This window comes from Haemorhous mexicanus, chromosome 8, assembly GCF_027477595.1.
Source record: "Haemorhous mexicanus isolate bHaeMex1 chromosome 8, bHaeMex1.pri, whole genome shotgun sequence".
NCBI lineage: Eukaryota > Metazoa > Chordata > Aves > Passeriformes > Fringillidae > Haemorhous > Haemorhous mexicanus.
This window is the reverse complement of record NC_082348.1, coordinates 28,377,872-28,394,168: the sequence shown is the minus strand read 5'-3', so window position 1 is coordinate 28,394,168 and position 16,297 is coordinate 28,377,872. Positions and strand designations below refer to the sequence as shown.

Genomic DNA, 16,297 nt, shown 5'->3' with positions numbered 1-16,297 from the left:
TTTATACATAAAGAAGCAGATCTCTAGATTACCAGACTTGCACTACATTCATAAATAGCTCCTTGGGGTGATGGTTATTAATGGACAAAAATAATACCTTGAATTCTCAAAGATAACTGTAAATGATAAATTATTTACACCTGGTGATTTGATATCTATAAATAGTTACCCTTTAACCAAGCTAATTGTTGATAATAGCATGCAACCATACTGAGATTGGAGCAGCAGAGAAAAACAAAGGAAAAGTGTAGGTAATCCTCATGGTATCTCAGTAGACATTGTTCAACATGATTCTTTTTATGGGGTTTTTTTTTTGAGCAATATCTTTGTTAATACTGATTTGCATTTTAAATAGGATTGAGTAGCACTGAATTCCATCTAGGATTCTTCATGATATCCATATGTAATTTGTACAACTGGCAGCTGAGTTCAATTCCTCTTGCAGAATAACTGGTTATGTCCCAAGTGAATGTTCCTGCAAGGGGGAGCAGCAAGCCAGGGCTGCTTCTCAGTGCAGCTTCATTCATGTCTTGTACAGAGCAGTCCAGAAAAGCTGCTTCACTGCCGAGTGGCAGATTGCACTCTGTGTTTCACATGATGGTTGCCTTACTTCCCAGGGCTCTGTGCAATTCCTGTAACCATTCCTGTCAGGGAAGGCCTCTTTCCACCAGGGCTCCACTACCCTGATAAGCACTTGGATTCCATGAAATGCAAATGGTATCATATAGGCCATATATATTGTCTGGTGCTGTTAGCAGAATATAGAAGCTTTTTTTTTGTGCTGACCTGAACATCTGTCTCTAGAAGACAATATCTCAAAATAACATGGTTGCCTTGCAATAGTAGGTCTTTATGCTAAATATAAAATACTCCTATTTATTTGATGTCTGCTACAATGTGTTAACAGGATAGATTTCCATCCTTGCTGTTCTGAACTGTGCTTTGAGGCAATTGTCCAGCAGAGGCATTGCATTATATTAACAGAGTCCATTTGCTCCCAGGCCATACATTCAGTAAATAAATACTCAGTAGCTGCAGCAGGATGTATATACAAAATTCTGCTTTTCATTGTAGTATGCCCATAACTAGTTTATTTTTTTACTGAATTGCTGTCTTTGTACTCCAGTTAAGAGATTGAGTTCTGTAAAGTGTGTAGTCTAAATTTATGCATCTGCGTCTTGCAGAGTGTTATACAGAGTCACAGAAGTTCATTTTTGGTGGCTTTAGGCAAAAAATCTTACACTGCCTTTTGCTAACTATGTTCAGTAGTAGGGAGAGGAATGTGAGGGGTTAATGCTGACTCCTAAAAGAACAGATGAAGATGAGATGCTTTAATAACAATGCAGCAAGTATAGCAAATTATTGTTGTTGTTTCCTTTGTATCAAGTTTTATGATTCAGATTAATTGCAGTAAACACTTACGCTGAGTGATACAAAATACTTTCCCAGTCTTTGAAGATGATACTTTGCTTTGTATTGTACTGTTGTTGAGAAAAGGCAAATTGCCACTTATTTGTGGAAAATCCTGAGAGATCCTATAAATAAACTAATTTACTAGAATTTTCTCTATTACCGTAGCTTAATTGTTAACAGTAAATCAGCAAAGACAAAGGATTAATTATATTTTATAAAGAAAATATTCTCATAGTGAAACACCTAGAGGAGTACATTGTTCTGCACATAAAAGGAATGTATATCTACAGTGGGAAAACCCCACATTTTTTGCCCATATCCTATGAAAAGTGTCATACAGGAGTTCCTTGTATTCACTCAAGCAGTGATTGAATAGGAGTGGAATATCAAAAGGATGCCTCACATGCTCTGCAGGGTTTTATTCTGGACATGCAGTTGCAATTTGCTTCAGTTTTACTTCCCTTGACAGTAAGCAATGCCAGACCCTTAATATTTCTGCCTCACATATTACCAGTAATATTGTGCTTCCTTGCCCCTCTTCTGTCTCTAATCTTGCACTTAGAGTAATTTTGGGTATTGAATACTGTATTTTTATTATTTCACCTTAAACTTGTGTCCCTTCTGAGCTAATACCTTGCTAAGAAAGTTTTATTGTTTGTGGTGAGTGATTTTTAAAGCCAGTCAGTATTTGTATCAGTCAGAATGGTTGCCTCCATCACCACACAAACCTGTAATGAGTAGCCAGGTAGATCTTTCAGAATAATCTTGGTTAAAATGAATGATGGCAGGGAAATGCCATGAATTCTGTTGAGGTCTCACCTGGAATGTGATGAAAATGACACTGACTGGTTCAGCTGGATATTTCTTTGGTGGATTTGCCTGCTGAAATATGTACTGCTATTTTATCCCTGTGTCAGACTGGTTAAGTGTTACTTCTGAATCTGCCAAGACACCTTCACAAACTCCTTTGTCTCCCACAATTACTGAACGAAGACACGTTTGGGAGCTCCCTAACTCAAGATGTCAGTGCTTTGGTTCCAGTAGCTGCCTGCTGTCTAAGAGCAGCAGTTCTGGTTTGTTCTCTTGACTGAATAACTTTGCTAAGAAGAATTTGAGTGGCTTGTTGGTAGAGCAGCTTAAAAAAGTCTGTCATGTTGGTTCATTAAATCCCTTATTTAAAAACACAGATTTGATTCAATGGTATATAATTTGAAACCTCTTCATTCTAGGAATGGCCTTCACAATCAGGCACTAATTTGGCATAGCACATGTAAAAGTTTGCTTTAGTCTCATGTTTGAGTGGACTTCCATAACTGACAGCTTTTCTAAATTTATTTTTCTGGTTTTTTTCAAGTGAGATAAGTCACTGGCTTAGGAGTAGGCATGCATAATTCCTTTTTTGATTGTAGCAGTGATGAAGAGAGGTTTTTTATAAAGATGTAGGTATTAAACACTCATCAGAGATGTGCCTTTTATGCTTTCTAACATACCACAAGTACTACAATGTGGTGCAAGGATAGTGGTGTAAATTATAAGAATAAAATGTACTGCAGCTGGTTTTAACACTTCATTAGAAATATTGTTACATTCTGTTCTGAAGGGAAAGGTGGAGAAATTCTTTTCAAATGGTTTTCAATAGGAAATAAGTTACAATGTTATTTGAGTGTATTTTGAGGTAGCCAGTGGTTTTATTTGTGCTGTATCACAATCTTCTGTTAGACTGCAGATCAACCAGATCAGTAACTGGTGCTCCCACCTAAAGCTGGGTGGCTCTTTTTTTTGTGTGCACTGTGGTGTTTGTGCAGCTGTACAGTGAGCCAGATAGGAAAAGTAATCTGTCATGAAAATAATCTTTTTTTTTTTTTCTTTTTCTAGGCTTTTTTTCAGCAGAATTTAGTTGTACAGCTGCACAGTGAACAGATCAGCAAACAAATGTGCTGGTGTCCAAAAATGGTTTTGTGGGCATGGGAACAAAAGAGTGAAGCAGTGGGGGAGGGCAGCACTGCTGCTTTAAGTGCAACACCATCTTAAAATATTTGTTGAACTTCAGCTTTGGTTGCAACCAAAACAATTTGCTTACTTTCAGAAGAAAAATGAAGTATTAAAATGCAGCTGTCACTGGTTTATCTTTTCAAGTATTTCAATCTTACAAGTGGTGGTTGGTATCTTAATAGGATCTAATGGAACAGTATATTCAATAGAGAATATTGGCACAAAAGCAAATTGGCTCTGTTATAAATTCTGTGCATTAATAGGTGTTTCATGGACTACATCCAGTTGATATATGAAAGACTGCAAATTAATTCTTGGTGAGCAGAACTAGTACTTACAGAACTTCCAAGTATTCTGAAGTTTTTATCTTGAGCTCTGAGAAGGATCCCGTACTCAGCAATTTCTTACAAATATCTGACCCTTTGAAGAAGGCTCTCCAGTTTTTTTATGTTCAGAATAAATGCTCCTTTCTGGATAACTGAGCTGGTAGATTGCTACTGTATTAGTTCAAGATCATTTTTTTATGCTTGGGACTTGGCTTTTCAAATATTTCACAGTTCAGATTTTTAGGAAGTATTCACGGTGTGTTCAGTTATGCATAAATGCTTTCTGTACTCTGCAAGTCTTATCTGGTATTAACTTGGCAGACAGGGCTTGGATCAGTTAGTTAATGGTCTGTTCTCAAAAGTGCCCCTCCTACCGGGCTATAGGTTTTCAAATGAATGAGGTGCACTGAAATCCACAAACCTGTTTCACTGAAATCCACAAACCTGTTTCACTGAAATTGAAGAAGGAACAAAGTACAGGAGATGGGTGAGAACTGAAGTTTAGAAATGGTTAATTTTAACTTTATTGATCCATAGCATGTTTTCCTGTTTCCATTAGCAGAAGCTACTGTCGGCTTAAGACTGATAAAACAAAAACAGATTGTTATTATTTAGTTAAAATGTGTTTATGGCTTTCTTAAAACGTCTTTTAGTAACAATAATATATTAATTTCACATTAATTTTTTTAAAAAACTTACCTTAAAAATATGTGCTAGATTAATAGGATTTTGTACTCTAGTATTTGTTAAAAATGTGAAATTTGAAAAATGTAGAGTAGGTTCATTTGGATTTTCAGAATCCAGCCTTTTTTTTTTAATTTATATGTTTATGAAGTATTGCACAGTTCAGGATGGGAGGGAAGCTGCATACATGTCTCCTGCACATACATTGGAGTGAATACCTGCATTATAGAAAAGCAGTTAAATTTCTAGAACTTGTAAGAAAAACTGTCTTTGTGTAGTCAATAATTATTTCAAGTAATATTTCTCTTTTTAAGAAATTAGCATTTCTCATAGAGCTGTTACTCAGAGAAACTCCTAATAGAAATGAATTACACAAGTGCTGAACTTGCTGTGCCTCACAGTGAGAGTGCCTTAGTTTGGTAAGAATATTGCTTTGTCCTTATTTTTAGCACCTCTTGTCTCTCTGGGTTCTCTCTTGCCTTAGCTGGAGCATGTGTTTGGTGTGGAACTTGTAGGTGCTAGGAAATCTTGCTAAGGCACTTTACTCTCGTGGCATTCAAGCTGAGTAACTTAGAAGAGTCAAAGATGTTTTTCGTAGATGAGCAGAACATTGTTCAGAGAAAACAAGGATAAGAGAGTTGAACAACAAGGGAGTGAAACTGAAATTACTTGGGAAGGAGCGTGGGAAGGGAAGAAATCAGTGCATTTATATTACAAATATTTCAGGTTATTAAAATTGTTGGGAGTACACAACAAAAAGGGTTAGGGGGAAGAAAGTTGGGCGCTTAAAATATTCTTGTCAGCATTGTACGTAGAAAAAATGCTGTACTGCGTGGGCTGCAAGTGCTGGGGTAACAGATGTGGCTTTCATTTGAGTTTGAATTTTGTATGACTACATTATTTGAATCCAAGTATGTTGTTTCAAAGTAAAACCTAACTCTTAAACTAGTTTTCTGTCTCAGTGAAACAGTCAGTGATAAATAAACAAAGATGTCCCCACAAATGATATTCCAGGCTTTAAGGCATAAAGTGCTTTATAAAAAGAACAGTTGAAATAGATAGTAAGCACTGTGGATAAATTTCAGAAATCCAAGGGACACTGAAGGAAAGAAAGGTTTTTAAAAGAAACAAAACCAGACCCAACTCTGATCATAGGTGCCTTTGCTTGAGTAGCTGAAACGCCCTAGGCAGACAGTGGTTTGCAGGGAGATGTGCTGTTTTCCATGCAGAGAAGGCAGCTGTGCTTTTGCACTGCCCAGGTGCTTTCCCCTGAAGCCTCTGTGTGTGTGGAAGTTCAGCCAGCTCTCCATTTGCTGGGAGTGATCTCTTGCACTGCTGTGTGGGGAGGGGATGGGTGCCCTGGGCAGCATCGTGTGCCTTCCTGAAATGCCCTCTGCTGGGACACACTTGATCTTTGCCCCCCTGCAAATGGACATGTTCTAATTGTGGAGCTTGGCTGGGGGGGGTTGTCCCCCTGCCTGAGGTGTCAGAAGGACTCTGCTTTTCTCCCTGTAGCTCAGGGAGGTGCAGCAGGTTCTGTTAGTTCAGCCCTGCCCTTTGGGGGTGCTGTATTTCTCACTGAGGCACAGCTCGGAGCTGTCTTCCCCCCTGACTGCCCCTCAGAGCTGTGGAGGGCAGGCAGCAGGGAATCAAACAGTGCACAGAATTAGGCAAAGGCTGACAGCAGCAATAGGCAGAGTCTTTTTCAGCTTTGGTGTAGCCTTGTCCTCAGGCTGCCTGCCCTTGCATATTCTCTTGGGGGATTTGAGAGTCTTAATGTTCCTATAATGAGATCAGTTATGCACAATTTTGTGCCACTGAAGTGTATAGAACTTGGACTTGAGCTTTCCAGTATTATACACATGAGTACTGCCTGACAGGTTAAACATGACAGGTATTTACAGTTGCCTAGAGAATAATGAATCTCGTTTAAAAAGAAAGAATTAATTCTTTCTGGTTGTTCTTTTGGAAGCTTTTTATTTGTTTTTTAAGTATCTGTTCTATAGCAAGATATGCAATGGAAGATACAGAATATTATACAATAGATGACCAAAAATACTGTGCTAGGGTTATGACTGTTTTAACTGAAAACAGACAAGTAATTGATTTTGAGACTGCTCAGCTCTTGTTTTTCACAAGGAATCACAGTCATAGGTTACAAACTATTTTAACCACTAGGGCCTGGAGAAAAGGTACCATTCAAAGCTAAACACCACAATTAGGGATGCATGACTAAAGTTTCCAAGTAATGTATTAGTAGTATTGTATGAGACAGTCACATGGAAAAGATCATGAGGTTGTGAAAAGGATTATGAGCATGCTTTAGTCATGAATTTCCTGGTAGAGATATTTTAGTCTGGATCATGCTTGTTTAAATGAGAATAATTTAACTGTGCTTGTTCTGATTATATTACTATTATGTGGCAAAGGGGGAGAAAAGGTTTCTTACCTACAAAAGTAGCATTACTTTATATATATATTAAAATATGAAAATAATATTTCAGTAAATTTTGGGGATGAACTTACCGTACTGAACTACTTGCAAAAGTTTATCACAGCCCTGAAATCAGTAACTGGAATGTAGGGGATTGAACTGGAGATGAGATAAACTATGGTTATTCCAGACTGATAATTGACCAGTTGTTTATAAAAATAAGCCACTAATGTACAGTGAGTAGCCATTGACCTATCTGACATCCATGGAATCAATTTTGATGCAGATGCCTACATTTTACATTTAAAAACATAAGCCCAGATATTCTTCTGGGCTCATGTTTTTAAATGGGATAGCATTGCAAAAGAGAGTTTTGCTTTTTAAAAAAAAAATTGTAAGGTTTTGAAGCTCCAGTGAAAAAAGTGAATTTTCATATTTTGGATTTGTAGAGATTAACAAGAGAAAGGTTTTTCCCCAGTCTTCTGTGTTGACACATTTATTTGCCGTATAAAGTCCTTAGAAGGCAGCTCCTCCCTTTTCTCTGCCAACCTGTTACAAGTATAGGAGCTTCCAATAGATATTTTGAGAAAGTAAGATGGACTTCAAATGTTTGTAGTTTGCTGCAGAGCACTTTCCTGGCTGGTTTCACAAAGCACATTCTAGTGAGAAGCTGTGGGGGGCTTGGGGAGGACAACCAAATTTCTCCTGTCCCATGTGAGAGTCAGTGGCATTTTGGGATGCAGGTCACTCATGTCTGGCAATGTAGGGCCAGTGGCAGCTCGAGTCAAGGTGCCCACCAGGAGCTAAAACCACTGGCAGTGGTAAGAGCTTAAAGCACAGCTGGCCTGTGTCCTGTCCCCTTACATTCCTGCATTTGCTGCAGTGTAAAATGGTGACTTGTTTTCAATTCTGAACACAAGGTAAGCTTTTGCAGTGTCTCCTTCATAACCTGGCGTTGAATTGTAAGTTTTTACATGTAACACCAAATTGAAAACCACACTGTCTCGATATAATTTCTAAAAATCAGCACTAACTGCTTTCAGCTCAACAGTTGTCAGCATAAGCAGTATTTTTTGAGTTGCATGAGCAGATGTTTTCCATATAACCCTACTTTTAAATGGCTGTCCACATAGATCTTTGAAGTCAGTAAACCAATGTAAGTGAAAATTACTAAAAATATGAACATATGAGCAATACATTGAAGTTAGATAATCAACTTATTGATTACATTGATAATGGGTAATTTCAAAGCAGGGAATTGTGCAGTGTGTGTTTAGTGGAGGCACTTCAGCAGCACAAAAAGAGAGCAAATGGTGTGTGGGTTTTCAGCTGGATTACCTGCCTGTCACCCTGTGAAGAGGAAAACACAGCATTGTTATTTTAAAATAATTTTCCTTCTTTGTAGCTTGTGTTTTATCAAGATTTTCAATATTATAGGTTATCATAAGTATAGATGCCTCTGAAAATATGCACAAAAATATTCTGATATGACTGACTGTAAATGTTGTTAATCTTTTTCTTATCATCACCTCCTGTCAGTATGGTTTGTAAAACCACATCTCTAAAATACACAGTCTGTCTCAGTGTTGGATAAGAAAAGTACATTAATACAATTTCTGCAGTAAAAGCACTGCAATTGCTATTCTTTTATTGCCAGTATCTAAAAAGCTTTGTGAGTGATTCAGTTGACATAAGTGCCAAACTGATAGGCCATATAAATTGACATTGAGATTACTTTGCAGCTAAGTGCATCCCTTTGTGTTTCTTGTAGGAAACAGAGATGAAGGTACACATGCACACAAAATTTTGCATCATTTGTTTGCTGACATTTATTTTTCATCAGTGCAATCATTGCCATGGAGACGGACACAACAACGGTCCCAAAAAGGATCGTGTGCACGACCATAATGACTATCAGATCTCAAATGAATCATACTTCCAGAATGGAGGAACAGAATCTATGCCCAGTAAATTTTCAACGTTGGAAGCAGAAAATGAACAAAAATACTACATTGAAAAGATTTTTGATCGCTATGGTGAAAATGGAAGATTATCTTTTTTTGGCCTGGAAAAACTGTTAATAAGCCTTGGTTTGGGAGAGGTAAAAGTAGTGATGATAAATCATGATGATATTGGCCACGATCATGTTTCTCACTTGTATGCTTTGGAAGTACAGGAAGGAAAGCATTTTCATCCTCATAACCATGCTCACAGCCACTCAGATTCAGAAAACCAGACCACGGCCGGTGTGTCCGCAAGGAGAAATCACAAATGCGACACCGAGAGAGACGCGGCGGTGCCCTCGGTGAAGGAGGAGGGCAAACACGTTCACAACCAGAGCCGCCGGCACCACCACCACCACCCCCACCACCCGCGTGCGCACCGGCACGAGCACAACGGCACGCGCCACTCGCGCAACGACGCCGTCGGTCATGGCCAGCCCGCCGAGCAGAGCCACGAGCCCGCCACCGAGACCAACACCACGCAGGAGCAGCCGGAACGGAAACAGCGCAAACAGAAGAAGAAGCAGAAGAAGATCAGCGAGACGTCGGGAGACGCTACGTGGGATTACGCCCCGGAGCACGACGCCGGCGATCAGTACGAGCACAACCGCGTTCACAAACACGACCACGTGCACGACGCCTCCTCTCACTTGCACGTGCACCACCACGAGCACGGCGGGGACCGCTCTGCCGGCCACGGCCACCAGGACGGCAGTGTGGGCAGCGCCACCGGGCACCGGCACACCAGCAAGAGAGAGGCCTCGCACAAGCAGATCAGCGTGAGGAAACACGCTCCGCCTGCAGCACGCGGTCACAAGGATCACAGCGAAGATGAGCACAAGCATGAAGAGGTGAGTGTGAGATGGAGAGCTGGTAAGTTGACTTTCAGCGCTGTCACGTGATAACTGAAGGTGCATACCCACAAATAACAGGCATGTTTGGGACCATACTGTAATACAGTGTATGAGTTTGAGCTGTAAAGCTTTCTGAGGTACCTGCTTACAGGGGAGGTTTTTCCCTTCCCAGCATTCCAGAATAGTGCCACTACACACATCTTTTTTGGACTTCTTTCTGAATCTGAGATCACTAACATTTTTGAAAACTACCCAAACACTCTTTCCTAAAATACCTGCATCTCTTTTTGCACACTTCTGATACCTTTGTCCTGAGAGATTTAGAAGCAATTGCAGGTGTAGCTTCAGCAGCACTGTGCTCGGTGGAAGCTCTTCTGTTTTGTCCTTCAGCATCCATTAGTTCTGCCAGCACCATAAATCCCTTCCCTTACAGTTAACTACAGATGCAGGACCTTGTAAAGTCATAATTTTAAACTAGAAGGATGGAGGGAGTGCTGAGTTCAAGCTTTCAAGCTGTATTAAAATGTGAAACTCAAAACACGGAAGATTGGTAGGTAAACAGAAGTGTTTAAAAACCTATTTTGGATTTACATTTTTCCACTCTTCACCTGTTGCTTTTTCTTCATTGCTTGTACTGTGTGAAGAATATGGAAACTGTTTTTCAGTGACATTTATCAAAAGTTATGTAGGTGTTGGGAGACTCGAGTGTGCAGTGCAGATATTTTTACTGTTTCTTTCTCTCAGCCACTTAGATCAGTTGAAGACATGTTTTAGCACTGGTGGAACATTTGGACCAAAGCTTCTGTTTTGTTTGTGTTCTCAAATAATATCCTGCATTTTTCCTACATGAAATTGGATGCTTATATATTTAATTTGTTTGTACAATTTGCTTGCAGTGCTTAAATGCTACACAGCTGCTGCGGTACTATGGTGTGGAAGCCAGCTCCCTAATATCTCCTGAGCTCTTTGTGTACATCTGTCCTGCTTTGCTCTACCAGATTGAGAGAAGGCTTTGTATTGTACATTATGATGAGCTGGAAGATCTTGCAAGAAATAAAAATGCATCAGTTGAGAATAAAGATAAAACAGGTGCATCAGGTAGGTGTCTTTTTTTCTTGGTGGGACTGAGGTAGTCCATATGTTTTTCTCAGAGTTGGAAAGTTGCAGTGTTACTTTGGCACTGAATTTCTTAATAAATTTCACCTGGACTGTTAATTCAGGAATAGAGAACAACACTATCATCACAGTTCATTCACTGGAAAATAAGATTTTAGGTCTTACTATTTTTATATTTTTGCAGTGGTCTGTAGAATTGACATGCATAGTTTTTGGTGAACTTAAAAAATAGGCATAAGCAAGTACAAGAGCATTTAAATTGTCATTTCTGATACTTCCCTTTTCTGACTATTTCTCTCTAAGCACATGAGAAGTGTTCCATCAAAATCTTCTGTTGCCAGTTCTAATTTTTTTGTGTGTACCTTGAGTGAAACTGAGTAGACTTCTTATCTCATCACCATAGTTCTAAGTTAAAATATTTTTACTATTGTTAAAGCAGTTACTTTAAGGGTAGAATCCACTGTTGTTACTTCATAACTGAATGTACTTTTCAAATAAATGTTTGCCACTGCTATCTTTCACAAATTATAATTGCATTGTTGATGTTTAGTTGCATTAAAATATTAAAAATCTAAAAAATCTTAGATATAATGTCTGTATTTTGAAAATGAAAGTATTGGTAATGTGAAGCTTGATTAGTACATAGGTGCATCTTAGCATCATTGGAAATAAAGCTTGAAATAGCTGCATTCTCATAGATGTTAATAACTGTTGGGAAGAATGCATTGCTGGTAATCTTTCTTAACAGTTGCAGAGTCATTAAAATAATTAACTTCTTATAGATAAATCTTCTCTAGTGACACATCTGCTGTCTTGTTAGCTGCTCAGAGATTGCTGTAGAGCAGATACAGTGGGTGTTTTGTATGACAGCAAATTGCTTTGTGCTGTGCTGTCAGTGTAGTAAGAGCTGACCCCTGCCTGATTACCAAGAGCATTGCTAGAGCAACTCTAAGCATTTTCTGCCAATTAAAATGTTGAAACCCTGTACAAAACTGTCATGTTGCACATGCTCTGGACCAGTTTAATTAGGAAGCTTCTACAGATGAGTGCTTCTTTTTAAAAGATTGCCTTTTATTTTTCTGTAATGAGAAAGGGAGTTCATTAATAACTCAGCTTGAAGACCTTTAACATTTTAAAAGACTTAATCTGCAAAATTAGTGAAGCTTATTGTGAACATTTAACATGTTTTATGGCATCTGATACCTTGAGTATAAATAACACTTTTGCCAGTTAGTTGTAGAAATTTGGGCTCTAACTCATTGATTTGGCTCTCAAACAGTAACCTGCAGAACAAGTCAGCTTGATTAGATAATGATAAATCATTCTTCATAACAATTTCCTGTATTCTCCTGTATTAATTACAGCAAGATTTCAGTTGATATAATAATAATAATTGTTCCTTCTTATGTAAGGAAGTGAATCAAAAAATAACAAGTCCTTATTGAAATGTGGGGACTGTGGGAGGTGTAAGGCAAATGTCAGTCACAGGGTAACTTAACCTGTAGGTTGTAGGATTGTACTGAAATGAAAGCATGTGCCCACCTAAGCTAATATAAACATTTTTTTGATAGAAGTATTCACCAAAGTTAGGAGGATACAGTCACTTTTAAACATGAGCTTTCTGTGGTTTACTTTAGTTTTAGTTAAAGCTTTCAATCAGTCTTAACAGGCCAGTGTTGCTTCTATTCATTGATACCAGCCTGTGAGGTTTCCATTACCTCTGCTAACTGTGGTTTTCTAAAGCAAGATAATTTAATTAACTGATGGCCAAAAACTTCTGAAGCCATGTTGGGTTTTCTTCCTGTAACTTACAGATAGTTCTGTGACATTTTCTAATGGAGGATTTTCAAGGGCTTATCCATAGAACTGAGCTTTCACAGTGCACCTGCTGGAAGAGGGGGCATTGTCACCACCGAGGCCCCTAAACAACTGAAAAGGAAGGGCACACCTAGTGAATGAAGCCAGTAGAAGTCACAGAAGTAGACGGGGAGCATTCAGTTTAACGCTGGAGATGGCTTAGAGAAGTGTCTCAGATCAGTGGAAGCTGTAACTCTGCCTGTGCAGATGCCAGTGCTCCTGGGGCTCGCTCCGAGCGGGGCACAGATCCCGTGTTCTAATCCCATGGGCCTTATCTTAATCATGATGCCATGTTTAGGTCCTGTGTCATCCACAGGAGTATTCCAGCCCCTCAGAGGTGTATCTGCCAAACCTGCTGTGATAGATGGAACTCGAGCCTTTCCATTTTTCTCCATGTAAGGCTGTTGATCATCTACCCTGGCACTGAACACCAGTGTGCCCACCGTGTGTCCTGCCCAAAGGCTGTGTCATTTTTATTTGGGCTGCTTGTGCATGCGTGCTTGATTGAGCACTGAGGGACAGCTCCGTGTATGCTGGGTTTTCAGCACAGCCTCTTGGTCCAGGGTACATGGCTGAAGTGCTCTGGGGATCAGTCTAGGGACCTGTGGCAGTATCTTGGTCATCATGGTCCTGCTTCAGCTTTAGACCTGCTTTTGTATTCCTGTTTTCCAACCTCAGTTTTTCAGTTCCTCATCTGACAGTGGACTTTGCCTTACCAACAACTCTCTTTTTCTATGGTCTCAGTGCTCATGTCTGTCAGTGCACACCTCATAGTGTCTAAAGCTTTTTCCAGTCATTTTCTCCCAGTGGATGTGGTCTTGTACCCCTTGCATTTCAGCTGGATTGTTTCCTTTTATACAGTGTTGTGGGATGACAGCCACAGCCTTAGTAAGAATGAATATCCCAGAATACAATTGAAAGCAGCAGATGTTATGAGCTTTGGTGTTGAACCAGACGGAGCCTGCAGCAGCCACACTTGTGCTGGCAAAGTCGTATAAATCTGCTCCATAGTGGGTTTGTACAGACAGAATTCTTGGGGTGTTTCACCCTCATGTTGACACTGAACAACTACAACATCCTCGTTCCTCTTTTCTTCTCCTCTCACACATACCCTGCCCCATTTTCCAGGATGTTTTCCCCTCCTTGTGGACCCTCAGGAAAGTCAGATTGTACTCTGAAATGTAGAAATGTTGGGGATTCTGAGTCAGCAGCTGTAACTTATCTTAAAGTTGTCAAAATATGGTACACATACATATTTGATTAAAAGTGGAGCTAGGAAAAACCCTGTGGAAGAAAATCAAAGCCTTTGTACTAAAACTTAAAGAAAATACTTTATTAGAGTGAGATGCTGACTGAAAGAGCCATGTTTCCTTGTTTATAGGATCTGTTTCTTCTGTAATTCCTTCTTTTCAATGTCATGTAGAAATTTTCACATCTTCACTCATTAACAGGAATATGTTGGGTGTACCACATCCCATTCTCACTTCTTCTTCTAATGGCAACAGTAAAGAGTCTCAGAAAAAATAAATGCTGCTTTTTGGTGGTAGCAAGTTGATTTCAGCTGTTCAAGCTCTTATTGTAAAATTAGATTTTAGAGTTCCTCTGCCAAAGGTTGAATTGTCTCTTGAATAAAGGTGTATGTTTCAAAGTACCAGGTGAAATAAATAGTGCCAAACTAAACATGTGACTCCAAGCACGGAGAAATACAGAATCCAGAAAAGTTTTGCATCAGAACCATATGAAAAACAACTGTTACATACACGTTAGTGCTTGTAGAACCCTTGTAAGTTAAGTAGGCAGAGATGGTTTTGTCCCAGTATGAAACCTTTTGTTTTTTGTTTCATGAAGGGCTGCAAAGCTAAGCCTGGAACTAACAATCAGGAAGAATTGCTGGGCTCTTTCTAGCTAATTGTCTTCTGATGTCTCACTGTATTATACTATGCTGTGAATAAGCCTGTGTAGTTCTGCTTTGCTGTGGACTCAGTACTGCCTTTAAATTTTTCAGCACCTTTTCAATGAACAATCCCACATCTTAGGTTAAAGGAAAGTCACCTTCTTAAGAGATAGTTGCAAGTCATTATTCAGGCTTAAATGTTTTCCAGGTGTTGTTCTGATAACCTCTCTGTGTTCGTTTCTTCCCACAGCCTGGTTTTGTGGTATCATCTCTATCACCGTCATTAGCCTGCTTTCCTTGCTAGGTGTGATCTTGGTTCCCATCATTAACCAATGGTGCTTCAAATTTCTTCTAACTTTCTTGGTAGCTCTGGCTGTAGGAACAATGAGTGGAGATGCACTGCTCCATCTCTTGCCACATGTAAGTATGGTCTCCTTACCTTTTCTTCTTAATTGTAAACGAGTCCAGAATTTTTGAGGAATTGTTTGATAGTGTCAATAAAGAAAGGTGCACTGATACATCTGTACATTGACTTGGTTGTGAGGGACACCAACACTTTTGGAGACTTTCAGCTGACAGAAAGGAGGGAAATGTTTTTCTCTAAAAAAAAAGGTGGGGAAAAGTAGTTGCATATTCATTGTTGAACTGATGTCACACTATTGTAAAACACTCAGGAGCCCAACAAGAGTATTTTAAAATTAGCAGTATTGCTGTCTCTTCTTTACTGATAGCTGTGTATCAGTACCTAAAAGTATTTCCTTGGGATTAACCTGCCTGGTTGCTATATTTGAGGGAGAAAGTAACCTTTCATGTACTGAATCAAGCAATTGCCTAAGGAAGGTGAGCAGTTTTTAATTCATGATGGTGTACTGTAAATCTTAAAAGGGGAAGTGTTTTCTAAAATTCTGTTACCTCAGTTTAGCACAAATACTAATATTTACATGTTTTCTTTGTATAATTCAAGTGCACATTTTCGGTTGTGGTTTTAGGGGTTTTTTTAAACTTCATATTTCAGATCAGAATTTAGGCTGTAATTGACTGTAATAGTTGAAAAAGTCATAAGGCTTGGTTGCTAATGGGACAGTAAGAATGATAATTTCTTGTGATATTTCTGAGTGTTAGTTTCATTTTCAGCATCATGAGAGAAAAGCTGAAGCTACATTCTCTACCCCCTCAAAAAAAAAAAAATTCACAGAGGAATTTTTTTACTGATGAGGGTAATGAATAATCTATTGAAAATCGTATGTGGCAAAATATGTTAGTGTGAAGAAAAAGCAAAAAAGGGTGGGGGTTTCTGTTGTTTCTTCTGGCCCAGTGGTGTCACTGTTGTCTCTCCCACCAGTCCCATGGAGGCCACAACCACAGCCACCACCATGGCCAAGGCCACGTGCACGAGCACAGGCACTCGCACCGGCACGGCCACGCGCACGCAGTGCACGCCGAGGGCTTCCTGGAGGAAAATGACCCCGTGCTCAAAGGGCTCTTGGCTCTGGGAGGCATTTATGTTCTCTTCATCATTGAGCATTGTATAAGAATGTACAAACATTACAATAAACAAAAGGTAGGTGCTGAAGTTGTTAAAAATGCGTTCCCTAAAGCTGCCTTGTGAGTGCTAAGGAATTGTGTTTGCTCTGTGAGCAAGTGCTGCTGCTCTGTGCTCTGTGCTCTGTCTGGTTATGGGAGGGATCCCTTTCTTAAAGAAGCTGCTTTTCTCAACAAGGGAA

At 39.4% G+C, this 16,297-nt stretch overlaps 1 protein-coding gene across 15 annotated transcripts in view; it reads left to right on the top strand.

The window, feature by feature from the left end:
• The window catches only part of SLC39A10 (solute carrier family 39 member 10), a 72,144-nt gene that overhangs the window by 44,624 nt on the left and 11,223 nt on the right, over positions 1-16,297 (top strand). For 12 of the 15 annotated variants that reach the window (XR_009487401.1, XM_059853392.1, XM_059853400.1 and 9 more), the window contains 4 exons: positions 8,621-9,703; positions 10,603-10,804; positions 14,824-14,993; positions 15,916-16,134. Coding sequence is in view for 14 of the 15 variants with exons in the window: in XM_059853389.1 (XP_059709372.1) it covers positions 8,621-9,703; positions 10,603-10,804; positions 14,824-14,993; positions 15,916-16,134 (1,674 nt within the window). In the remaining variant the exon portion in view is untranslated. Of the gene's footprint in view, positions 1-1,744; positions 4,219-4,428; positions 4,835-8,620; positions 9,704-10,602; positions 10,805-14,823; positions 14,994-15,915; positions 16,135-16,297 lie in introns of those variants that run through there. The other 3 variants (XM_059853394.1, XM_059853398.1, XM_059853401.1) reach the window with 3 other exon arrangements.